Source organism: Aotus nancymaae, unplaced genomic scaffold (assembly GCF_030222135.1).
Source record: "Aotus nancymaae isolate 86718 unplaced genomic scaffold, 86718_ANA_hifiasm-v0.15.2.pri h1tg000065l, whole genome shotgun sequence".
Taxonomy (NCBI): domain Eukaryota; kingdom Metazoa; phylum Chordata; class Mammalia; order Primates; family Aotidae; genus Aotus; species Aotus nancymaae.
The window spans coordinates 4,658,110-4,685,025 of record NW_026988480.1 but is presented as its reverse complement, the minus strand read 5'-3'; the positions used below and the strand labels follow the sequence as shown (position 1 = coordinate 4,685,025).

The following is a 26,916-nucleotide window of genomic DNA, read 5'->3' as shown; positions in this document are numbered from 1 at the left end:
TGCCACTGCCCCCTCTACCCTGCCCACCCTCACACCCACTCAGGAGGCTGACTCCATCAACTTATGTCTAAGAACTTCCTGCAAGGGTTGTTCCAAGATTCAAAGCGGCTTCCTAAGGCGATAGAAAGGTCCCCTGGAAGGCCCCAGGGTAACCCTGCCTGGCACCACTGAAGCATGGGGTAAAGACGTCAGATGGCATGGACAGAGCAGCTCCAAGCATCTGCAGCTCCAAGCGTCTGCAGCCCCATGAACCTGCAGCAAGATGGGAAATTCCACGTTGGAAGATTTCAAAGCCACAGAAACATTCCTATCTGCTAGAAAAACAGTTAATGGGGCCACATGGGCAGTAATAGCTTCAAACCCCCTGACAAAGACTCAAGAAAGGGGAGTCCAGGATGAGGAGGTGACAGAACCAGAGTGATGCAAGCCAGGGCAAAAGGGCCCAGGGTGACGGGATGATGGGAGATGGGCTATGGGGAGAAAGCCAGGGTGACAAGGTGACAGTGATGGGGCAAGGTGACAAGGCACTGTCCCCTCTCCCTCCCTGACATTACTTATATCTAGCCTCCACACAAACAGTTTATTCTCCATAAACATCTCCTCAGAAGCTGCCTGCGATGTCCTCCTTGGGGAGGTTTACTTTTCATCCCATTTCACCCATGCTAGGCAAAATAGCACTCTGAGGATTAAATTGTTTCTCTAGATGCCCCGGCACTCGCCTCTCATACTGCACAAGTTAGAAACGCCACATTCACGCCTTACAAAGCTGAAAACGAAAATCCATATAAATACCCTGCAAATGCCAAGAACCTGACCTCAAAGACCAATTTAAAGTAACACCTCCACAATGTTGAAAAATAAAAATATATTTATACAATCTGGTGTGGTGGCTCACACCTGTAACCCTAGAACTTTGGGAGACCAAAGCGGGCAGATTGCAAGGTCAGGAGATTTGAGACCAGCCTGGCCAACATGGTGAAACCCCGTCTCTACTAAAAATACAAAAATTAGCTGGGCGTGGTGGCGCGTGCCTGTAATCCCAGCTACTCAGGAGGCTGAGGCAGGAGAACCATTTGAACCAGGGAGTCGGAGGTTGCAGTGAGCCAAGGTTGCGCCATTGCACTCCAGCCTGGTGACAGAGCAAGACTCTGTCTCAAAAAAACAAAAACAAACAGACAAACAAAAAAAAAAGCATTTATACAAAATTTAGTGAAGTTCTGAACGGAAAAGTAAAGCAAAATATAACTTTATAGCTTTTTTTTTTAAACAATAACATCTTTTTTTTTTCTTTAAAAAACAGAAAAGTTGCAGTGAAGCAATGCTGTCCTTGGTAGTGAAGGACTCAAATTCCATCTCTGTGTCCACAGACAGAGGGGTCCGGTGTTTCCTAGTTCGAGTCATCAAACAGCAGTTACGAGTCTCCTTCCTCTATTGCTTGGGTACGTCCTTGAAGCCCAGGCTATGTCTTACGTACTTTTGTATTCCCAGAATGGGCAACCACAAAGAAACTGCCGATCATTTGGGAGGCCAAGGCGAGGGGATCGCAAACGAGGTCAGGAGTTTGAGACCAACCTGGCCAAGACAGTGAAACCCCACCACTACTAAAAATACAAAAAAAAAAAAAAAAAAAAAAATTAGCCGGGCATGGTGGCAGGGCCTGTAATCTCAGCTACTTGGGAGGCTGAAGCAAAGAACTGCTTGAATCTGGGAGGCGGAGGCTGCAGTAAGCTGAGATCGCACCACTGCATTACAACCTGGGCAACAGAGCAAGACTCCATCTCAAAATAAAAAAAGGAAAAGAAAAGAAACTGCCAATCATTTCCTCACTGTCCAAAGAATGAAATGTTCTAATGTCGGTAGGTCCCATCTTACAACTAAGCTGGGTTTAAGTTCAGATCTGTACATGCAGGATGACCCCCTCAGCCAGCACCCCAAAGCCTGCTAAACCAGAGTCTGGGGGTAAAGGAAGAAGAGGAAGGGGTCTTCAGGGACCCAGCCCCTTGGATACCAAAAGCAAATGCCCCGTTCACAGTTCTACCCCAGTGCCCCTGGTCAAGTGGGAATTCCTAAGGCCCTACTTGTTGGGCAGGCCCTGGAGGCACGCATTTCACAACAGTGCGAGTGTAACTGTCAGCCTCACATGCCTGCAGCAGTACTGGGATTCAAACCCAGGGCCTACGTGTCTTCAGTACTGAACTGGGCTGGCTCACCTCCCATTGGCCCCGTGGCCTCCCACAACAGTGTAGACTCATGGTGGAGCCGAGACTAGAGCAGCTGCTCAGGGCAAACAGACACAGGTAGGTCACACTGAGAGCTACAGAGGGACTCACAGGCACACTCCAACCTTCGCCCTAGTGCAGTGGAGAGCAGCTGGTCAAGGACGGTCAGCAAAAGCACAGTGGAGCCATATCAGGCCTGTCGGGAAGAGTGGACGACACAGTGGGAGGGCACACATGCTGCTCCCCCGTGATGCGCCACTTGCTGAAGGCAGTGGACGCGCACGTTCCAGCAGCGCCTGAGGAAATCTCACCATGCACAAATGACACACCAAGGCTACAATGGGCCATAAACGCAAAGCTTCAACTTTGCAAACCGCAGCTGCCGAGGACAGAAAAACCACAAGCATGACTGTGATATCCTGAGATAGCCAAGACTAGCGCTTTGGGACCCACCTGCGGGGGAGAAGCAGTTTTTGCTATCTTTATCAACCTGTCAAGCACGGATATGTCACAACTCACAACAGCAATGAATTGCTACAAAGTAAAGTAAGACAAACATACGATACACATCCACATTTTTATTCTAAAGTTCAACATACAAATTCCTATAGAATTTCTGAACACATTTTCTCAATGTCTCTACTTATCATAGACTGGAAATAAACATGACCTGGGACACAGCCGTGGGTGCATGAAGAGACCTGACTTCAATTAAGTCGATACTGCACTACGAGAGACGGGAGGATGTGTCCTGAAGGAAGAGTGTGAGCCGCCCCCAGCTCGGAGCTGGTCAGTCTCATCTGAAGTGTTGATTAGTTATTTCCCTTGAAGAGGGCTAGGCAAAACAGGAGCAGGGGAACAGGAAAAAGTGCCACAAACCCTGACAAAGGAAGGATGCCTGAAGGAGCTGGGGGCTGGATGGGAACACAGAGAGACAGAAGTGATTTGCTCTGTGTTACTGACAAGGCCAGAAAGGAGCACAGTCAATGTTAGAGGAGGCCCATCTTCTGACCACAGACAGCTCATGAGTTCTCTTCCCTTTGGTAATCAAGTAATATGACTCTGTGCAAAGAAAACAGGTGAATCAAGGATTCATGCTCCACCCAGGTACACCACAATGCCTTTCCACATCTGAGTGCACTTGATACTGACACCTCTCTCTGGGAAAACACTCCCCCAAGGTAGCGCTGCCTGCCGCCTGCCCTGCTAGTTATCTGCCTGCTGCCTGCCCTGCCTGCTGTAATGGTGACTGATATGCTTTGGATTGGTGTCCCCACCCAAAATCTCATGTCCATCCCCAAGGTTGGAGGAGGAGCCTGGTGGCAGGACTGGATCATGGGGGCAGATGCCCCCCTTTCTGTTCTCATGACAGTGAGTTGTCAGGACACCTGGTTGCTGGAAAGTGTGTAGCGCCTCCCCTTCTGTGCTCTTTTCCTCCTGCTCTAGCCATGTAGAACTTGCAGGCTTCCCCTTCGCTTCAGCCATGATTGTAAGTGTCCTGAGGTCTCCCAGCCATGCTTCCCGTACAGCTGGCGGAACTATGAGCCAATTAAACCTCTTTGCTTTATAAATGACCCAGTCCCAGTTCTTTATAGTTGGGTAGCTGGTATTACAGGCACACACAACCTATAAAGCACTACTGGCTAGTTCTTCATAGCTGTGTAAGAGTGCACAGCTACAGTGACATGCACACACAGAGGTAAGTTTTGGTTCTTGTAGGTGTAATAGAAACTTTAACACTTTACAACTGAAGAGGCAACCATCTGGTCTCATAAGTAGAAACAAACAAAAACAAAGACTTTGATAAGTGATTTTGTAGTGGCCCCTGGGCGGACGGCAAAGGGAAAGCTGATTACTAACACTGAACTTTCATGGGGTAGAAAATTAAAAGAACACAAATTTTTCCATGGAGATTTAACCCCATGATAAGTAGGAGGAAAACAGAAGTGGGATATAGGTGTCCATGATTAGATATGTCTTTCCAAAGACAGTGCAAAGTCATAGACCAATTATGTGTTCTGTTCCTCCACTTCTTATGAAATCTTACTAAAAAGATAATTAACTCTATCACCCCCAATCAATCAAATAGATATCTGCACAGCCAAGCACACAGTGCCAAGGAAAAACCAGACAGCGGAATGGTTAAGAGCACAGGCTTCAGGCTTGACCCCACAGGCCCGATCCCCGATCTGTCCCAGACAAGCTGTGTGACCTTGGGCAACTTACCAATATCTGCAAGCCTTGGTTTCCTTGAAAAAAGAAATAGAAAAAATAACACATCCAGAGTACTTGCCACAGTAGCAGAGAGAGGATAAAAATAACACATAGAGGCCTGGTACAGTGGCTCACCCCTGTAATCCCAGCCCTTTGGGAGACAGAAGTGGGCAGACAACTTGAGGCCAGGAATTCGAGAGCAGCCTGGGCCAATATGATGAAACTCTGTCTCTACTAAAAATACAAAAATTAGCTGGGCATGGTGGCGCGTGCCTGTAATCCCAGCTACTCAGGAGGCTGAGGCAGGAGAATCGCTTGAACCAGGAAGGTGGGGGTTGTAGTGAGCAGAGATCACGCCACTAAATTCCAGCCTAGGCGACAGAGTGAGACTCTGTCTCAAAAATAAATAGGCTGGGCACAGTGGCTCACGCCTGTAATCCCAGCACTTTGGGAGGCCAAGGCGGGCGGATCATGAGATCAAGAGACCGAGACTATCCTGGCCAACATGGTGAAACCCTGTCTCTACTAAAAATACAAAAATTAGCTGGGCGTGGTGTCGCGTGCCTGTAGTCCCAGCTACTCGGGAGGCTGAGGCAGGAGAATTGCTTGAACCTGGGAGGCAGAGGTTGCAGTGAGCTGAGATCGCACCATTGCACTCCAGCCTGGCGCCTGGCGACGGAGCGACACTCTGTCACAAAATTAAATAAATAAAATACATAGAAAATATATAATATAGTTGTTTATATTATTCAGAAAAATATCAGACTTTAAGCCCACACTTAAGAGGATGATTGAGAAGATGAGATTTGGGCATTAAAAAGAGAAGCACTGAGACTAGAATAAATATATACCTATTTATGTATTTTTATTTCCATATATTTACTTATCTGTCATATTTCATTGATTCTAAGACATGCCCCACTCCCCGTGTTTAACATTTTAAAAATGCAAACCCCTTACAATTAGCACACATTACACTTTTAGGGACAATACATAACAATCTTCACTTCAACTGAAAAGCTGTTGTTAAAACTCACTTGTGGCATTTCATGATCCAAGACATTCAGTAAGTACAAAACTGCAGGATACAAATTCAATGTTTTAGTACAATAACTCTGAGAAGGAGATTTTTGCATTTAGACAATAACTTGTTCCCCTCAGTCTTGCCAACATTAAACATACGCAGGCTTCACAGAGATGAATGTACCTTTGTTACTCAGTAGGAGAGATGGCCTTTTTCTGCTTTGATAATCTCACCTGCAAAGGGTATATAACATGAAGGTCCCCACCTTGTAGGGTTGGCAGGATAGAAAGTCCAAGTAAAGTCCTCAGCATCATGACCAGCACATAGCAAAAATCCTCAATTTTCTTGTCTATAAAATGGGTATCATGAACGTACCCAATTCATAGAGTTGGAGGGAGCCTGAAGACAAAGCCAGTACACAGACGTGCTTAATCTTTTCCCCACTGCTAACTCTGCCTCCATACAAGTGATTAGCTTGCAGGCTGTCAAATACATAAGTTTTACAGTTCTAGCAGGAAATGACATGGGGTGGGGGATTAATCACCTTCCCTCTACTTGTCCGCACAAAGCACACCACCGACAGCACCCCAGGCCATGCCAGCCCACAGCTGGTTGTTGCACCTGTTGTCTCCCTCCAGGGCTGGGAGCTCCCAGCAGGTAGGGTTGACATCTTGTTCACCTGGTACCCTAATACCCAGCCATGGTCTGCCAATCAACTGCGTTCATAAAATGGCAAGTGAATAAACAAATTAGCCAAAGTTACTTAGAACATTTAAAGAATAGAGTTTTCAACTGATTCTGTAAGTTACAGAAAATATAAACTATTTACTAATATGTCATTAACTACTTAGGATTTCAATAAATAAAGCCAGTTAACAAGCGATTTGCCAGATCGGTGAGAAGTATTTTCCCAAACCAAATGCCATCTATTTTTTTAAGTGAATTTTCCCTTGATTTTAAAGACTTAAAAATAGTATAATCTCAAATTTACATAGGTATCATGCAAATCACTTAAAAAAAAACTTACATTCTTAAAAATAATTCTACACTCTTAAAAAAATCAGATACCAGCTCATCCAAACAGTGGCTCACATTTAACACAGTCTTTCATGTGCTAAGCACAATGCCAAGGGTTCTACATAAGTGTCTTCCAATTCTGACAATGGCGCTGTAAATAGAAGGGATGTGGATAATTTAAACACAGTGCCTAGAGTCATGCAAGTGAACAGTAGTCAACATACTGCCTGTTTTACCTCACAAATATCTCCACAACATCGTTGCTGTTCCTAAGTGCAGAATCATAACATTAAATGACCTGGAAAACATTTTAGGTAAATCTCCTGTCAGCTGGAAGAGCCAAATAAAATTTAAAAAGAGACATTCAAATGATCTTTGTAACTTCTCACCTTAAGGGTTTAGAGTGGCAGGTACTATCAACACATTTCTTAAAGAAAATGTAGTCTAATAAAATGTCCTTTAGCCAAAGTATGGATGGTGTAGTATTTAAAAAAAAAAAAAAACTACAGAATAATCCCTCACTATAATAATAATAATTAATAACAATAATAACAACAGTAATAGACTTTAGAAATGGAATTCATTTCCAAGAATCAAATCAAGAGTCTCGAGGATGATGTCATCCTTCAGCTCCTCCACACCCTGCCAAAAGATTAAGGAATCGGGGGCACTCAACAGAAAATCCAAAGCTGTATGTCATCAGCAGATGAAGTCTCATCTGAGGACTGTTTCATAGCCAGAAAATGGGGAGGAGATGAGCTGATACAAAAGCCGAGCCTCGTCCATCCAAAAAGGCTCATCTAGCAGTCAGTGTCCCAGAAAAAAACTTTTTTCTGTAAAGGGCCAAATACTACCAACTCTACTGATGGGGCTTGGAAACAGCCACAGACAACAAAATACCAATGATCATGGCTGAGTTCCAAAAGAACCTTTATTTTATTTTTTGAGACCAGGTCTTGCTCTGTCACCCAGGCTGGAATGCAGTGGTGCAATCTTGGCTCACCGCAACCTCCACTTCCTGAGTTCAAGTGATTCTCCTGCCTCAGCTTCCCAAGTAGCTGGATAACAGGTGCACGCCACCACAACTGGCTAATTTTTGTATTTTCAATAGAGACAGGGTTTCCCCATGTCAGTTGGGCTGGTCTCGAACTCCTGGCTTCAAGTGGTCCGCCCACCTCTGCCTCCCAAAGTGTTGGGATTACAGGCATAAGCCACCATGACCAACCTCCAATAAAACTTTATTTGCAAAAGCAGGTTGCAGCTCAGCAAGTCCTGAAGGTTCAGGGACACTGCACTGAAAGGGAACCACAACACACATCTTGTGGTGTCCTGGGGCTGGACAGCGTGTAGGAGCACTAATGCTGTTGCTCTTATCTCCACCAAAAGCCGAGGCTCTGCAGGGCAGGATGGCCAGGAGAGTTTCTAAGACAGCTCATTTCTAAGCATGATTGTTTTTAATTCAGAAACCAGGAAAGTACGAAAATAAAAATACTACTTTTAGAAATTCAACAGTAAATTTCATCACCTATGTAAAATGCACACACAAGGGTTTCATTTCTAACACTCAGTTCAACACTGTGTATGGACGTTTGTAGCCAAACGTATTATATTTCCTATTTTGCATTTTTCTGAAAGATAATAAAAGTTGCTCTTATTTACCATAACTTTTGTCATAAGTGCATAATCCCTTCTTCAAAAGCCTGGAACCTAGACGTGGTTAATAATTAAGAATTTTTGGGAAGGAAGAACAGTAACACAGTGTCCACATCAGTGACCACAGATGTGCAGGGCCCATGGGGTGCCCCACAGACCCCATCCCGCTCTTGGGGCAGAGCCTGTGGTCGGCAAAGCTCTGCACAGGTCACAATGGACTCTGTTGCAGCAGAATAAGCGAAGAAACTTCTTGCTTCAGACCTTTTGATTTTAAAATAGCAGGCAATAAGCTGTAGGACTGTACTAACAGAGCCCCCGCAAAGACCAAGGCAGCCGGCCCTCCCTCTCCCGTTGTCCCCGTTTATTTGCTTCAGAATCATTATCATTATTCACAACTATCTCATCTGCCAGTTGTTTCTGTCTCCTCCACTGGGATCCAGAAGCCCCAAAGATCTGTCTGCCGAGCTCAAAGCTGGCTCCCTGGCCCAAAACATGTGCCTGGCACCTGGCTGGTGCTCTACCAAGATTCAAAGAATTAAAGATCACAGCCCTTGACTCAGCTTCTAAAGGATGACCAGGCACCGGGTAATTTCGACACATTTCCTCTAATCCCTGCCACGACCCAGACACGATTAACCGTTTTCTATGAAAAGAGAAACTGTGGTCGGGAAAGTTGCAGAATTTCTCCAAGGCCAGAGAATTATGATGTATCACATTTTAAAGGAACAACTTAAATCTTTAAAGTGAAGTGGGTTATCCCCAGCCTTCCCAGAACCCCTCCCCAACTGCTGCCCTCCAACAGCAGGATGATTAAATGCACACAATTATTTTGGTGCTGCTGTGCATATTTTAAAAATCACATCAGTGACCCATTAACTGAACCATCTATCTAATCCAAACCACTGCTGCAAGTGAACAGCTAGAATTAGAAAATTATTTGTATGTTGAAGGCTTTAAGAATAAATTTTTCTCTATAAAACTCTGGAGATTTATCTAGTTAGTATTATATAATTGCAGATTGCTCAAGACTGGAACCCACTGTAAATCATCCCGTATTCTGAGAAATTCTGGAACTGTCATCTTATTTTCCAGGAACAAGAGACATATGCTGCCAAGTCTTGCTGTTAGATTTTTTCTAAGAGTAAGACAGTGCTTTCAAATGGCCCTGAGAAGCAGTGAGTATTTCCTCAAAGCATGACAGCTCATGGCAGGGAATGCCCACCCTTCCTTCCTTGCTTCCTGGCTCCAGGAAAGCAGCCTGGGGCATCGGTGACTACAAACACCTAACAAGGCCATCAAGGGAGGAACTGACTCAGCTTGCATGTCTGCCACTTCTGCAGGTACCAGCAGGAAACTGGAAATGTCAGGAAGGTAGGGGCAGCTGATAGAGCTTCTGTGGCCATTATCTGGCCCCAAAAGTCTACTCTATACCCAGCCAAGGACAGCACTACTAAAATGACCTCAGAGCAACCTCCCCTTGGGGATTTGTCCTTTGAGCTCACTGATTGCACTCTCTTGGAACTGAGGGTAGGAAGCAGCAGGCGAGGCTAAGGGGTGCAGTCGAGCCCAGACAACTAGCTGATGCTAACTGGCCACACAAATAACTGGACCCGTGACCCTTGGGTGCAGCACAGACCTTTAATCAATGAGGAGAGGCAACCACAGCCTCTTAAGAACAAGAAAACAATTATGCAGAGGCAGAGGGGGATGTCTTTTCCATAGCTCACAAACTACACAAACCCAGAGGTCACCAGTCACCACCAAACTTTGCAGTTTGCTAAGGTTTCAATCCTCTTTTCTGGCTTATAACCAATTTTGGCTTTGTGTCATATTCGATGATTAGAATGAATGATATCCCTAATCTTCAGCCTTTCTTCGAAGGTTTGCTTCACTTAGATACCAAAAAAAAAAAAAAAAAAAAAAAATGTTCAAAGGTGTCTCTTTGCAGCCGTAATGCTGTAGGCAATTTCTCATCACAGTAGCTAAAAAGAGACATCACAGACTAAGAGAGAAAATAACAAGTTCAAAGAAGTACAAAAATCTGACCAAAGCCAGACCATATGAAAGGACCTCAAAACCTAGGACTGCTCCAGCTGAAAAGTCACAGGCCTGGGAGAGATGGCGTAAGTACTTCCAATGACAAAAGCATGAACAAGGACAAGCCAGGATTCGTGAATCAACTCTAAGGAACCAAGGACCATCCCTTAAAAATGCATCCCTCTACACCGCCAAGTGAAAGTTCAAATAAAAGCTGTTTCAGAAGATGAAGGGAACTTGCAGATGAAACTGTTCTAGCAGCCCATGAAGACAAGCCAGAGAAAGTGAAGGAACAGAAATGAACTTGTTCTCCCACAAAACTCACCTGGGGCTCTCAGGAAAGGAAAGAGCCAATCTGTGGAGAGGACTCCCTCTAGAACAGGCAGGCGACAACCAGGCCAAGAAGCCACCTGTTAAGACACCAAGCCCTTTCTCCTTCCCACTCCCTCACGCTGTGAGGACATGTCTCCAGGTGAATGTCCCAACATCCGCCGTCACTGCAGAAACCATCATCAGGAGTGTCTGGCATGACCCAGGAGGTGAAAACACAGCGCCTGCTTCATTCCTAACACGGAATCCCGGCTCTCAGCGGGCAACTCTGTACAACGGAACTCCTTTAGAAAAGGACACACAGTCAAATGGGAATATGACAACACTGTCTTACAAAGCAAAGCGAGACACAGAAGACCAAGAAGGAAAGGGCCATGGGCCTCTCCACCACGGGACTTGTCACCAGGCCCTGCTCCAGCATGTCCTGGTGACCTGAGAGTGACAGAAATGATCCACGGTTGCTGGCGACGTGTGCCCTGGCCCTCGACCAGCACCATCAGGCCAGGATCAGATAGACGTGCTCGCCCATACCTGGTAGTACGGATGGTGCAAAAAGGAATCTGGGCAGCCGGCTAAAGCCATGGGTTCCTTCTGCCTTCTTCAAATTACATTTACTGCACTGGAGCACCTGGAATAAAGACAGACTGTGAGAAGTCAAGCCAGAAAAAAAATCCACGACATATGGCTGGTTCGAGTGCGACATGTCTGAACGGGCAGTCAGTGAGGACGCTTGCTTGGGATGCAGCTTTCTGCTGACGTGCAGAGATGGTCCCCAACTATGGGGTCTTGAGAAGTCATCTGCGAGGTCAGAAGTCTGTGGGGTAGAAGGGTGCCCAGAGTGGTGAGGGTGACATCAGACCCTCTAAATTTAACTCACACGCTCCCAGCACTCCCCTGCACTGCCTCACCTTTCTTCCCTCTAACACGTATTAACATCCTGCAAACTTCATCATGCTTTCAGAAATTGGGATTCAGACAAATTCCAAAGAAGACTGGTGGGGGTTGTGTGTGTGTTTGAAGCCAGGACTATGGAACAGCATTGAGTGAATGCTAGATCTACCAGTCATAGAACAAACTAGAATTCTCAGTGGATATCCAACCAAACAAACTTATTCCACACTCTCCCTTGCAGCCACAGCACCTAATACCACATAAAATGAGGAATATTAATTCTAATGATCAGAATAACAACAAAAATCAAGACAAGACCCTGTTATGGGACGAACTGCATCCTCCCAAAGTTCCTAAGTCACAGCCCTAGCCCCAGGGACCTCAGAATGCAACCGTATTTGGGAAGAGGATGTTTAAGCAGGTAATTAAGTTAAAATGAGATGATAAGGGTGGGCCCTAATCCAATACAAGTGGTGTATTTCTTCTTAAAAGAAGAAAAGACTAGAACACAAACATATACAGAGGAAACACCATGTACAGACACAGAGAGAAAATGGCCATGTGCAAGCCAAGGAGAGAGGCCTCAGGAGAAACCAAATCGGCGGACACCTTGATCATGAACTTCTGGCATCCAGGACTGTGGGAAATGGATTTCTGCCATTTAAGCCCCCTCGCCCGCTCCCCAGTCTCTGGTACTTCATTATGACAGCTTTACCCAACTAACACAGACCCACAATATAAAATCACTATGAAATTCTCATTACAGCTAAAAGGAACAATCTGTAAAATTTACCACCAACCATGTTTTCTGCAAGAGTTTTGCTAGAATCCTTCAAACCACCAAATAGCCCCAGAACACTCTGTTGGGGCTGAAAGAAACTGGTTGATAGCAGTGGAAGTGCTGGCAAGATGGAGGGAGTGTGTCCATGACCCGCCGTCCCCAACCTACTGAGTGAGAACTGTGGCCGGCATCCACCCTCCACCTCTGCCACGACCCGCAGCCCCAAGGCCTCAGCCTTCTCTTCTCCGCTGGCAGTCAGCCTGTCCTCGGGACAGCTGGTGCTACACGTCAACCGCCCGGGCTCTAATTCCCAGTCACTTAGTCAAACACCAGTCTGGCTGTTGCCATGAAGGTATTCTGTAGGTGTGGTCAATGTCTACAATCACTTGGATTAAAGAAAATGACCCTTAACAGCGGCATTACCCAATCCATAGAAGGCCTTGAGAGCAAACACTGAGATTTCCTAGCGAGAAAAGATTTAGCCTAAAGACTGCAGCAAACTCCTGCGTGAGTGTCCAGCCCGCCTGCCCTGCAGATTTCAGACATGCAAATTCCTTAAAATAAATCTCTATACATTGAACCTATATGAATATGTTTATATATATTTAAATATATTTAATTTTATATTAATTATATAACATTATATATTTAAATATATATATTTATATCCATACACACATAGGCTTGGTTTCACTGGACAGGCCAGCACCCCCAGCCCTCAAGGTGGACCAGTGATTTGAAATCCTTTGCTGCCAGATCGCAGGACCACACTTGGATGTCTCCCTCGGGCAGCCAGGCAGCCTCTGCCTCCCACACCAGCAGCAAAGCCCTGTGCGTCTCCTCACTCTGCCCCTCAACCCACCACCTCCCAAGTCCTAGCCCCATCTCTAAACACTCCTTCCACCTTCACCCCTAACTGCAGGGATCTGTTTCTCTCCCCTTCAAACATATCTCTGAGGGCCTGGGAGAGGAAGGAGTGTCCTCTTGGCTGCCCTGCCACGCTGGGTGATGGTTCTGCCACATCCCACCAGCTGCCCACACCCCACATGCATGCCTCCCTGCTGCGTCATCTCCCAGTCTCCCAGCTCGCCCGTGCAGACCTATTGGCCCTCTGGAATTCCTGGATGTGTTCCACATATTGAAATATATTGTTATTTTCTCCCTGAAGTTTCAAACTTAATGTGTGTTAAGACTGTCAAAAATATCACTTAATATGCCAATTTTATTACCTAAATATCACCTTTGAAAGTATGTGCCAAACGGGATTGCTTCTAAGCCAGGAAAATGTGCATCCCATAAGCCCAGTGAAGCAGCTTCCTCGGGACAAGTAAACTATAGTTAGATATAGTAAGAGTGCTGGGCTATGTCTGGTCTCTAAGAACATGTAACAATCCACAGCTAACATCATGCTTAATGGTGAAAGATGAAACGCTTCTCCCACTGAGATCAGGAACAATACAAGGACACCAACTTTCACCATCTCTATTCAACACAGTATTGGAAGTCCTAGCCAGAGCACTGTGACAAGACAAAGAAGGTTCAGAGATGATATATAACATAATCTTACATGTAAAAACCCTAACGATTCCATAATAAAAAAACTATCAGAGCTAGTAAGTAAGTTCAGCAAAGGAATATCCAAAAAAATTTGTGTTTATAAATAAAGAACAATCCAATAGATGATTAAGAAAAGAATTCCACTTACAATAGCATCAAGAGTAACAAAATATTTAGAAATACATGTAATCAAAGAGGTGAACTACTTGTACACTGAGAATTATAAAACATTGCTGAAAGAATATAATAAAGACATGAATAAACGGTAAGACATTCTGTGTTCATGAGTTGAAGGAACTAATATTGTTAAGATGAAACACTACCTAAAGCAATCTACAAATTCATTGTAATCCCTATCAATATCCTACTGGCATTTTTTCTTTTTTTTTTTGCAGAAATTGAGCACAGGGTTTGTAAAGGGCTGATCTTGTAAAGTTCTGTGCAGATGAGCAAGTTGGCTAAGATTTAAATGGAATTATTTAGATTTTTCCGTAGATTGAACATTAAAATGAAAGCGTACCAATACAGGGCCAGAATGTGGGCCCAGGTGTCTGAATAACAGGGTTTCCTTAAAAAAAACTGATCTGCTCTTCAATAAAAAATTGTAAAGGGCTCTAAAAAGTTTATGAAAATCTTAGCTTATGGTCAAACTAATTAAAACTGTATAGATTTGTAACATTTTATTTAAAAGTAGCTTTAGCGTTAAAGATGCACTAATGCAAACATGAAATTTGTTTTTTTCTTTTGGAAAAGATTTTTATATAATGTTGAGACAAAGATTTTTGTTTGCCTTTTGAGTAAACTACAGAAAAGAAACTGGAAGAGAGAGAACAAAACACAACAACAAAAAAAGTAATTCTAAAATTCATATGGTTTCTCAAGGGACCTGAATAGCCAAAATAATCTTGAAAAAGGACACAGTTAGAAAACTCACACTTCCTGATTTCAAAACTTACTAATGGCTAGGCATGGTGGCTCATACCTGCAAACCCAGCACTTTGGGAGGCCAAGGCAGGCAGATCACTTGAGGTCAAGAGTTCAAGATCAGTCTGGCCAACATGGTGAAACCTCATCTCTACTAAAAATACAAAAATTAGCTGGATGTGGTGGTATGTGCCTGTAATCCCAGCTACTTGGGAGGCTGAGGTAGGAGAATCACTTGAACCTGGGAGGTAGAGGTTGTAGTGAGCCGAGCAAGTGCCACTGCACTCCAGTCTGGGCAACAGAGCCAGACTTCATCTCAAAAAACAAAATAAAACAAACATTAACAAAAAAACACTACCACGCTACAGTAATCAAAACAATCTGGTACTAACATAAGGATTGACATATATCAATGGAATAAAATAGAGAGCCCAGAAATAAATCCTCACATATATGGTCCACTGATTTTCAGTATGGATGTCAAGAACATTCGCTGAGGAAAAGAAAGTCTTTTCAATAAATGAATGGTTCTAGGGGCTGTGTGTGGTGACTCGGTGGACTGCCTGAGCCCAGGAGTTTGAGAACAGCCTGAGCAACAGGCTTAAACACTGCCTCTAAAAAAAGTAGCCAGGTATGGTCATGTGCACCTGTAGTCCCAGCTAATTGCGTGGCCAAGGCAGGAGGATCAATTAAGCGCAGAGATTGAGGATGCAGTGAGCTGTGATAATGCCACTGCACTCCAGCCAGGGCAACAGTGAGACTGCTTCAAAAACATAAAAATAAAATAACAAATTTTTTTAAATGGTCCTAAGAAAACTGGACATCAGCATGCAACAAAATGAAGTTGGACCCTAACCTTACACCATAAACAAAAAATAACTCAAAATGGATGAAAGACCTAAACGTTTAAGAGCTAAAACTGTAAAACTCTTAGAAGACAGGGAAAAATCTTCATGACATTAAATATGACAATTATTTCCCAGACATGACACCAAAGGTACAGACAAAAAATAAATTGGGTTTCACCAAAATTCAAAACTTTTGTACATCAAAGGATGCTTTCAAAAGATTATAAAGACAACACATAGAATGGACAAAGTACTTACCAAGCATTTATCTGATAAGGGATTAAATGTACATAACATAAACATTTATAATGTATCATAACACATATGTATACGTTACATATAAATGATACGTTTGGTTCTGTGACCCCACCCAAATCTCATGTTGAACTATAATCTCCAGCGTTGGAGGTGGGGCCTGGTAAGAGGTGACTGGATCATGGAGGTGGTTTCTAATGGCCTACCACCGTCCCCCTAGTGCTATCTCATGATAAAGTTCTCCTGGGATCTGGTTGTTTAAAAGTGCATAGCACCTCCCCCTTTACTCTTTCTTTTGCTCCAGCCACGTAAGACGTGCCTCCTACCCCTTCACGTTCCGCCATGATTCTACGTTTCCTGAGGCCTCCCCAGCCACGTTTCCTGTACAGTCTGTGGAACTGTGAGGCAATTAAACCTCTCTTCTTTATAAGTTACCCCGTCTCAGGTAGTTCTTTATAGCAATATAAGAACAGATGAGGCCGGGGGTGGCGGCTCACACCTGTAATCCCAACATTTAGGGAAGCTGAGGCAGGCAGATCACCTGAGGTTAGGAGTTCAAGACCAGCCTGGCCAACATGGTGAAACCCCATCTCTACTAAATACACAAAAATTAGCTAGGCATGGTAGTGGGTGCCTATAATCCCAGCTACTCAGGAGGCTGAGACAGGAGAATTGCTTGAACCCAGAGGCAGAGGTTGCAGGGAGCCCATATCATGCCATTGCACTCTAGCCTGTACAACAAGGGCAAAACTCCATCTCAAAAAAAAAAACTACAACAGACTAATCCAATAAATAATGTCTACAAAAAAACACAAGCAACCCAATTTTAAAAGGCACAAAGGGCTTGAATAGACATTTCTCCAAAGAAGATATACAAATGGCCTTTTTAGGCCATTAAAAGGTCCTCAACATCACTCGTCATTAGGGAAATGCAAATCAGAACCGCAACAAGATACCACCTGACAGCCACTGGGATGACTGATATAAGAAATAATAACCACGAGTATTGGTGAGGATGTGGAGAAACTGGAACCCTTGTGCATTGCTGCTAGGAATGTAAAATGGTGCTGCTGTGGTTAAAAACAATATGGTAATTCCTCAAAAAAATTAAACACAGAATTAACATATGATCCACTTCTAAGCCTGTAATAGCAATTCCACTTCTAAGCATATAATACAAACTAATCAAAAGCAGAGGCTCAAGTACTTCTATACCCATGTGCATAGCAGCATTATTTACAATAGCCAAAAGGTAGAAGCAACCCAAGTGCCTACTGATGAATTAATGAATAATGCATCAACAGACAAACCAAATGTGATAAATATACATGGAATGTTCAGGGATAGGGTCTCCTTCTGTCACTCAGGCTGGAGAGCAGTGGTATGATCATAGTTTGCTGCAGCCTCAAACTTGTGGGCTCAAGAGATCCTTCGCCTCCCAGGCAGCTGGGACTATGGGACTAGAGGAGTTCACCACCATGCCCAGACAAAAACCTCACTTCTGAACATCCTACAGTTATACAAATTGGAGGATCTACTGTGCTACTTTAAAGAGTTCAGGTTCTAATCATCAGCTGATTTATCAAAATGATGTGATTCATATTCCTAGATAACGAGGAATAGTTTTATAAGCCAGTAGATAGATAGCAGCTTTATGTCTATAATAACTGGATTCTCATTAACAGTTGTCAGATGATTAAGAAACTGTATCAGTATCTGTTGTCCTTTTACTCCCCTTTATTAAAGGGGCCTATTAACAAGTTTGGCTTGCAGTGTTGATTTCACATTGTTCTTTGAATACTGAAGGTCAAACCCTCCGTTGCAAGATTGCCATTATAAATAATGTATTAAAATCTGTGGATTTTAATTAATGAAAATTTAAATAATCTTCATGATAAAGTTTAAACTTCTTTATTAGACTATAGTTCAGAAAAATCGTTCAGGCAGAGTCAAAAGTTTACTCATTCTAAAGTCAACATTTTTCTCAACAATGCCAATATTTACACTTCTGGGTCCAGCAGCTGAAGCTGAATGTCTTTGTTTTTCTGATTATATGGGTTAGTTTTTCTTTCCATGTTAGGGCAATTTGTGCTAGTTAAATTGAGATGATACAATTGTCATAAACTTGATAAACATTGCACCCATTAACACTTTTTCTGAAAAGTGCGTTGGGTGTTCCTAACTGAAACTCTATAGTCTGGCAGACTACAGATGATATTCTTCAGCCCTCACATCACAGCTAATCCAAATTATGTTTATGGTGGATTTAAATTGCAGAGCGTTCACATTCCCATCTGAAAAGATGGTCAAATGGACATCCTCTCATGCAATGCCAATAAGCAGATGACCAAATAACATGTCCGTGACTCATCTATGCTCACCTTGTCCATCCCGAGTGGCAGGTGGCTCATTACACATGGTGATGTGCCAAATACATGCCAAGAACCTATGCAATCCACTCTCATATTTCTTTTTCTGTTCTACTATATTTATTTAAAAAGCTTTCCATGACCTACCAACTTGATTTCAAGACCTGATAACAGGTTGAAACCCACAGTTTGAAAATAAGGCAGGGCTGTATTCGGGCTTGTGGTCAACATTGGGGTTACCAACTTCAGTTAGGGAGCCCGCTCCCTCATGTCCCCTCCCATGCCTGCCCCTTCACACCCAATTGCTGTCCAGGACACAAAGAGGCTAGCCCACTGGCCTTGCCCTTTCTATCCCCTCTTCACCCCTCAGTCCTCACTTTTCTCCTCCCTGGCTCAAGAGAGCCAGAAATGTTCCCAGCAAACACCACAGCTCTTATGCCAACTCTTCCTGTGACTTCCTCTCTTAGGAAACACAGCTCATCTGCTTAAATGAACCTAGCCAGCCCGGATGTGAGGCTGGAGGGAAAGTCATATGGCTGTGCCATACAAATCCTTTCTTTTGTTATTTAGCCACAAATCAAAAATGTGCATTTAACACTGCTAGAACATTCTACCGCATTTTCTTAGGAAATCTACATTGTACTTTCCAAGACGTGTGTTTCAGACTTTGTCCTCTCTCCCCTGGAATGCTGGCCCCGACTTGCAAGACACTCAGATGACAGTCGCGTGTCTGCCACACCTGACCCACAAAAGTGGCACACAGTTCTAGCTCATCACCCTGGTGTATCTTCTCCATGGCAACAGCCAGTTCCTGACAGCTTCAATTCTGAGACAGTCACAGACCCCATCTTGTTCAAGAACTCAGTCTTCTTCCCTGTTATACTCAGAATAGCACATAGTAACAGGGACCCACGAAAGATTTGCTGACTAGTAAGATAAGCTGCATAATTACTGATAGGCAGGTTAAGTAATAAAATTCAATTTAAAATTTAAAATCTTAGAAAGAAGTTTTGAGTCTGAAATCATTGTAGAATTGTTTAAAAGCTATATCTTCCATAAAAGCCAGAGGATTGTACTCTTTATTAAGAAAACTATAATTGAGCAATGTGCATGGTATATTAAGATCATGACATGTAGAATGGAAAATAATATTTACATTCTAAACCATAATAAAAAGATAAAAATAAACTAATAAGTCTTTAAACATCAGAGGGAAAATAGATGAAGACACCTTCAAAATCCAACTTACAACAGAAGAGAGAGGACACAGCAGGAAATATCAGTCATCCAATTCTCCTTTTCAAAACAATATTAAAACTATTCTAATGAAAAAAAAATACTCAAGGCAAATAGAAAAGCTTTAAAAAAGGAGCTAGAAAAGAAAAAGACAGAATGGGCAGATGTAAAAACCAAACACGATGCAAGCAAAATAAAAGCAATGGTAGCCATGATAGTCAAGCGTCACTTAAGGCAAAGAAACAATAATCCAAATACTAAAAAGCGTAACACACGATAAAAGCATAATTGATAATGAATAAAAACAGTAGTAGGCCTTTATCCTCCAAACAGCAAGGTATCAAGAGCCATAAATCTACAATTAAAAGCAGGTTTAACAAAAAGTTTACACTTCAATAAAAAGTCTACATTAAAAACCAATCAATAAAAACTATGAGTCTCTCAAGGAGAAACTGAGGAAAACTAGTTGTTGCAGATGTTGGTTTATTATGTAGGACAAAGAAATTGGGATAATGGGTAATGAGAAGGCATTCATTGATATTTGTGAAAAACAAGCATTTGCAAATATTTATAAACATTTGCAACATTAGTATTTTTTGAATGCTCTAAACCACAAAGAATAGCAGTGCATTTTACAAAAATGCAAAGATCTCTGGAGTTACGGAACACAGCCCCAAGGAAAAACCTGCTGCAGGCCGCCTCCTCCCAGCCTGCATACAGCTGCAGACGGACTCCCAATGTCCAGCACTGAGACAGGGACCGCAGGCCAATGTGCCAAGGGGCTCCATGCTACAGCCAAATACAAGAAAACCAGAAATTAGTAACATATGCCTTAAAAAAAATAAAAAACTCAGGCACTTGAAAATTAAAAACAAGCTCTGGCCTAAATAACTGGTTCAAGGAGGAAATAAAGACACAATACAGTGCTAGACAATTAGAACAATGCACACCCCCATGTGTCAAGACAAAATGAAGCCATGAGACACTGGCATCTTTTATAAAGACAAAATAAATGAACACCAATCCATCCATCTTGAACCAGAAAGAAAATACAGTCAAAAACAAATCAGAAAGCAAAGCATAACAAAATTTATTAAAATCGAAGAAATATAATAAAAGACAAATCTCTTAAATGCATAGTCAAGAAAAACATACAAAATTTTAAACAATGACATACAATAATTTTTAATCATACAGTAATTTCATGTTGAAATTTTAATTTTTACATAAAGTACATACCCAAATCAGAAAAAAAAAAAAAACCGAAGTAAAAATACTTAAAATATAAATAGTGAAGAAGAAATTGAGTAAAACCCAAACTCCACCTACCTTGGATGGAAGAACTAATCAATGACCATAATTTGTCAAGAGAAGGAAAGAAAGATTCTGAAGTACCTGTTAATAGCAGGCCCTTGGCTCAGTGCTCTTTACATATTCTATGTGTAAACACACACACACACGCACATACACACACAGCCTGATCACAACAGGAAAATGAAGTGCTGAGATGAAGGCCCAAGGAATGGTGATGGGACTCAGTGAAGGAGACTGAGCTCAGTCCAAGAGTCCACGCCCTTAACCAGAATCCTAGAGTCTTAGGGTTTTCAAATGATGGTCCCTGGACAAACGGCATGGGCATCACCTGGGGGCTTGTTAATATACAAAGTCTGAAGCCCAGGCCTTGACCTACTAAACCAGAAACTCAGTGGAGGGGGTGGGGTCCCATAACATGTGCTTCCACAAGCCCTTAGGTGATTCTACTGCTGGCCTAGTCCCAACTACTGGGCTGCATATTACATCACAGTGGGGAGAGGGGAAGACTCTGCATGCCCAGGCTGCATCCCAGACCAAGGAAAATGAATCTCAGGATATGGAAGGAGTTGGGGACAATATTGTTATAAGCTCCTCAGGTGGTTCCAAAGGTGAGCCCCACCACTCATCTCTTTTCTTTAAATTACTGTTCATTTCTATGTTTGTAGGGGGAAAAGCATGGGGGAAAAAATTCAGTAAAGCTTTAAAGAAACACATCCCACTTCCTGGAGGCTGGGAAGGGGGAACCCGCTGCTACCACAGTGCTTGAAGTAAAAACTATACTCGGTTTCTCAAAATGCCCTAACTGAATCCTGGGTTCTAGATTCCTAACTCGAAGCTGTACCTCTTCGGCTTCCTGCCTTAACAACAACAACAACAAAAAAAAAAAAAAAAAGAAAAAGAAAAACGCACATCTCGGGTTTTTTGGTCTATGCAAATACAAAGAATGCCTTTTAGAACACCAATTTCCACTTTTCTTCCACAATGCATTGATGGGAGAAGGGGGAGGAGGCATAGATTCAAGAGCTATTTTAATTATCTCCCGCAAAGAATGACCTCATTACACATTATTAGGTACAAGGGTCTATATGTAACCATAGGTATGAGGATGACCTTTGAGTTTTTTATTCTCAGCAGTTTGGAAAAGACTTGTGTGGCATATTCTATTCAAGCATCTGCAGTTCCTTCCACCTCAGTAGTCTGCTCAGCCTCCCAACAGAAAAGCGCAGATTCTTATATCGATACATGATCTTGAATCGGTTTCGACGGCTTTGAAATCTGAGTGTGGGTCAGAGCACACAGCTCTGCTAAGCACAGTGCCACTTTATGGTGGCCACATCCCTACTGTCATTTGTGGGGAGCATCAAGTCCCCTCAACAAACCTGTGGTGCAGAGACACCAGCACCATCCCCACTCAACCGATGAGGCAGACTCCAGGTAACCTGGCCAGCAGTCACTCCCACTGCCTAGCTACCTAGTCAGTACTGAGATCTACTCTCCGCAAATCCAGAGCCTGAGTCCTGAAGGGGCAGCACAGAACTCCAACAGCGAGATCCTACTCAGGAGAACCAGGAGAGGCCAACACCAGAAATTAATTTTCATTTTCTAGGCACTCTCACCACTAGCACTGATGTCTGAAAGAAGGTCTTCACTTTTACCTTGCTGTCGTCCACACACAGGCATGAACCCAGGGCAGGACTGTTAATACAGTGACCCAACTGATTTGAGACCAAGAAAGTCAAGAGAAGTCAAGAAAGTCAAGAAAAATTCTGAGCAAATGTAACCACAGAAAAAAGCCTATTCTATCGACAGGCAGAAGATCCTCAATTCCCTCCACCCTAAAAGCCTCATCAGAGAAAAACACCAGTCTTCTAGCCCCGAAAAGAGGCAAGGGTGATGAAGGCCACCTCCACATGCAGCCTTCTCACAGCCGTATTCACCAGAGAGTGGATATATAGCCCTGCTGCGGTAGGCATGTGCAGACAAGAGGAACCCATGCGTACATTGAAGCCTGAACACACTGTGGAACAGGTCAGGGTACTGTCTCCATCACACAGATTAGGACACAGGCACTGCAACACCACGACCACAGGACGTCATGGAAAAGAAAAGAAACCACGTGGAACCATCACAGGCCAGCAGGCTGGAGTCAAAGAAAAGGACGGCAGTGAGGGAGCAGTATCAGGTGCTCCAGAGATCAAAGCATCCTACCTTTATGCACCCTGGGAATATTGGCATGGAGAAGATGGGGAGAGAAGAAAAACCATTACACAGCTGAGCCTTGAACAAGGTGGGGGTTGGAGCACCAACATCCCATGCAGTTAAAAGTCCATGTACAATTTTTTACTCCCCAAAAACTTACCTACTAACAACCCACTGTTGACCAGAAGCCTTATCAGTAACATAAAGTCAAGTAACACACATTTTGCATGTTATATGTATTACATACTGTATTCTTAGAATAAAGTAAGCTCCTTGGGAGCACTTCCAGCTTCACTAGTGGCACTTTGTATGGGTCCTCTGTATTATTCAAACTTCACTGTATTGCATTAAACATGAGAAATATATAAGACCTACAGGAGGTCACTTTTTAATGCGATGAGCAATTCACTGGGAAGGGAGCTTCTCACAGAGAGATGATTGGCATCACACAGCATTTCAAGTGGATACTTGCAACATTTGAGCTCACAGCAACAGTGGAATTGTTACAGTAGTACAGTAATTATTTCATAACTATGAAATTAAGTGCAGGACGTACTACAGTTAATTCTATGCAGTTATGATTTCATACTGCACCTTCATGATTTTTTTACACTTCTCTCAGCAAATGGCTCCATGTATGGTCTGTGTTTAAGTTTTGACAAACTTTAATTTTTTATAATAGATTTGTATATATTTCACAGTAACAGCCTAGTCTTTTACATATATTTTATGTATTCGTGACATAGCCTTTTCTTAGCTTTTTTTGGCATTTCTAGGCTATGCTGTTTGTAAGATTTTTCAAACTGTTGCAAATCTCCAAAAAATTTTCTAGTAATTACTGAAAAAACACCATATATAAATAGACTCACACAGTCCAAATCCATGTTGTTCAAGGATCAACTGTAATTTTAAATTTACAATGTGTATTACTTAAATACAGATTTAAAATTGGGTTCCTTTTAAAAGAACTTATTTTTCTCTGATATATTAATATTTTTCTAAATCATTAAAGATTTGTTTCTACCTTTAGAATCATTACTTCTGATAATCCTTGATACTTGAATTTTATAAATTCTTACAAATTACTGAATGCCTTTGGCCGTCTTCCAAGGAACAGATCTTTGTACATTTAAATTACAAAAAGAGAGGCAAAAATTAAGAGACCAAATCAATTAAGACGAAGAGGGGAACAATTACCCTGACAACACATTACCAACTACCCCCGCCCCACGGGTCCAGAAGCACTGTCTTCCTTTGGGAATAGATGAAGCCAACAGGAAGGAAAATCAAAACCATTCAGATCTGTCTTTGCTGTCTAAAAATACTGAATTTTGTAACTGTTAGGAAAACAGCTAGAACTTTATCTGAAAAATAAAAGATGCTCTATAAAACAGTCCTTGGATTTAAACACTATAAATTATATGCGCTCCAAAGTCATTCCAATCAACACTTGATGGTAAACCACTTGTCCCTATAATAAAACCCAAATAACTCAAAGAAGACTTCTTTTCACCTAAAGAAAAGGCCTCAGAAAGTTAATCATACTTTCTAAATGCTAAAGTGAGCTCTCTGGTTAAATTAGGAAATACGGAAGACAGTGGCATCAGATCTTAATCTCATTTTCTCGGCAAATTTTGAACAAGGCCTGTGATTCGCTCTCTTCCCAATAGGACCCCAGAGTCCAGTATCTGAGCCATAAGGACGCTGTCCTGTGTGCTGCTGAGAATGAGACGTGGCAGTGTGTACCCATACAAGCCCCAGAAAGAGCCTGGTCTCTTCCGAGGAAGTGGTAAGCTGTACAGGTGGTTCCCAACTTGACTATGGTTCAACTCAGGATTTTTCATCTTTACGATGGGTTGATGAGCATGTAACCTCGTTTTTAGTTGAGACTCCTTACAACTTACCATTGGGTTGTAGTTTCTACAGAACGCTTGTGGATTTCACACCATCAAAAAGCCAAAAATTATTAGATCAAAAAATTAGAAGAGTCAAACCATCATCAAATCAGGCACCATCTACTGTGTTGTCAGCACTGAATGTATTTTCAACTTAAGAAATTTGTGTCTTATGATGGGTTTATCAGGATGGAACCCTGTAAATCCTGTAAACCAAGGAGCAATTTATTTTCTTTTATACCTAAGACCAGGATTCTAATGAAATAAGGGATGAGTGGGCACCCTCTGGGTGACACCGCCAGACCCAGGAACTGTGTGGACTCCTACGGGCTTTTCCTCAGCAGGACCTTAAAATAACAGCAATCACTAACAGCAATCACCAAAAACACTCCCCGCCGACTCTCTCTGCTGTGCTGCAAATCTTCATTCACCCTCAGCTACTCACTTTTCCACAAAAGAGGCTTTTCCTTTACTGCTCTAAACTTCCCACCCCGACCCTTTCCAGTGCAGCATCCCCAAAGCCCTCCCTGCAGAACACCCAGACCACTTCATGGCCTATACACCACCCAGTCTCTGCCCCCCAGGCCTCCAGTCCCCAAGGCTCCCCTGGCCTGTGCCTGCGTGAGCCACTGTGTGCTCTCTGCCTCCATTCATGACCTCTTCCTGCCCATGTCCTCTTGGGCCCATGAACATTTCTGCGCATTTCCCACTTTAGGAGGGAAGAAAGGGAGGAAGTAAAGGGACCTTTCTCTTAACCTAGTCCTCCTCTGGCTCTCACTCTCTCTCTCTGCATCCCTCTGCAAGCGTTGACGAAGCATGTATAAAACCCGCTGCCTCACCCCTTAAATCAGCAGTCTCTCCCAAGCCCCAGTTTCTGCAGTGAAATTCTCTCAAAACTTATTTGAAGCATTAAGAGTTTCCTTTATAGGGTCTTCTCACTTTCAGCATCATGGTTGCTGGCGGTAGGCGCTACAGTGAGGAAGACAAACTGAGGAGAGACACAAACTTATCCCTAAGTCAGGAGCCCAGGCGCGGCAGCTGAACCAGGCCTGGGGCTGGGACTCGCGCTCTTGAGGAGGAAACCTGCAAATCAAAGCAGCACTCTGGAGCTGGTCCCCACCATTCCTTCCAAATCCACAGAAACAGAAGGCACTTTACAGTCAAACAAGTTCAGGTTTTATACGAAGTCAAACGTTTTCCTTTCTTCCAGAGTTTCTTCAGCCTTTAATCTAGCAAGGCAGCTCTCTCAAGAGGAAAAGTGAAGTGAAACATTTTCAAAGATGGATTTACCGCCTCTCCAATCCTTTGGGATTTTTCTCCCTCCCCGCTCCTCCTCCATTTCACCCCAGCTGACTAAGCAGGCAGGTGCCACGCTCACTGTGAAGGCCCTGCTCTGATGCGAAGAGAAATGGCATGCAAGCATGGAGTAGAGCAGCTCCGTGGGGCCCCAGCTTCTCTGCTGAAAATAGGCTGCCTGAGAGGAGAGAAGCCGAGAAACCAGTTAGCAGAATGCTGCACCCGGGCCTTGGATGCTCCGGGGAGAAGTGATGCATTCTGAATCTAGCAGGTGGGACATGTGAAGGAAAAGCGGAGTGGCAACCTGTGGCCTCGGCAAGTAGAAGGAAGGCATCTCCAGGCACTGAAATAGGAAAGGCATGGGAGACAACAAGTGGGCAGGACGCATGCGTGCAGGTGGGAAGTTCTAGAAGGCAGGACGCATGGGCAGGTGGGATTCCAGAAGGCAGGACGCATGGGCAGGTGGGATTCCAGAAGGCAAGAGGCATGCGTGCAGGTGGGAAGTTCTAGAAGGCAGGACGCATGGGCAGGTGGGATTCCAGAAGGCAAGAGGCATGCGTGCAGGTGGGAAGTTCTAGAAGGCAGGACGCATGGGCAGGTGAGATTCCAGAAGGCAGGAGGGATGTGTGCAGATGGGAAGTTCTAGAAGGCAGAACACGTGTCAAGGTAGGAAATTCCAAAAGGCAGAAAGTGTGTGTGCAGGTACGAAATACCAGAAGGCAGGACACATGCATGCAAGTGGAAAATTCTAGAAGGCAGGATGCATGCGTGCAAGCGGAAAATTCTACAAGGCAGGACGCATACATGCAAGTGGAAAATTCCAGAAGGCAGGCTGGGAACTGTTCTCATCCCCAACT

At 43.4% G+C, this 26,916-nt stretch overlaps 1 protein-coding gene across 7 annotated transcripts in view; it reads right to left on the bottom strand.

Moving 5' to 3' along the window:
• The window catches only part of GRB10 (growth factor receptor bound protein 10), a 203,790-nt gene that overhangs the window by 130,833 nt on the left and 46,041 nt on the right, over window positions 1–26,916 (bottom strand). For 3 of the 7 annotated variants that reach the window (XM_012458915.3, XM_012458907.3, XM_012458977.3), the window contains one exon: window positions 11,026–11,122. The exons of 1 other annotated variant lie outside the window; for it this stretch is intronic. In XM_012458915.3, coding sequence (XP_012314338.1) covers window positions 11,026–11,076 — 51 coding nt within the window. In that variant the 5' untranslated portion in view covers window positions 11,077–11,122. Of the gene's footprint in view, window positions 1–10,489; window positions 10,779–11,025; window positions 11,123–26,916 lie in introns of those variants that run through there. 3 more of the 7 variants (XM_012458930.2, XM_012458960.2, XM_012458950.3) reach the window with 2 other exon arrangements.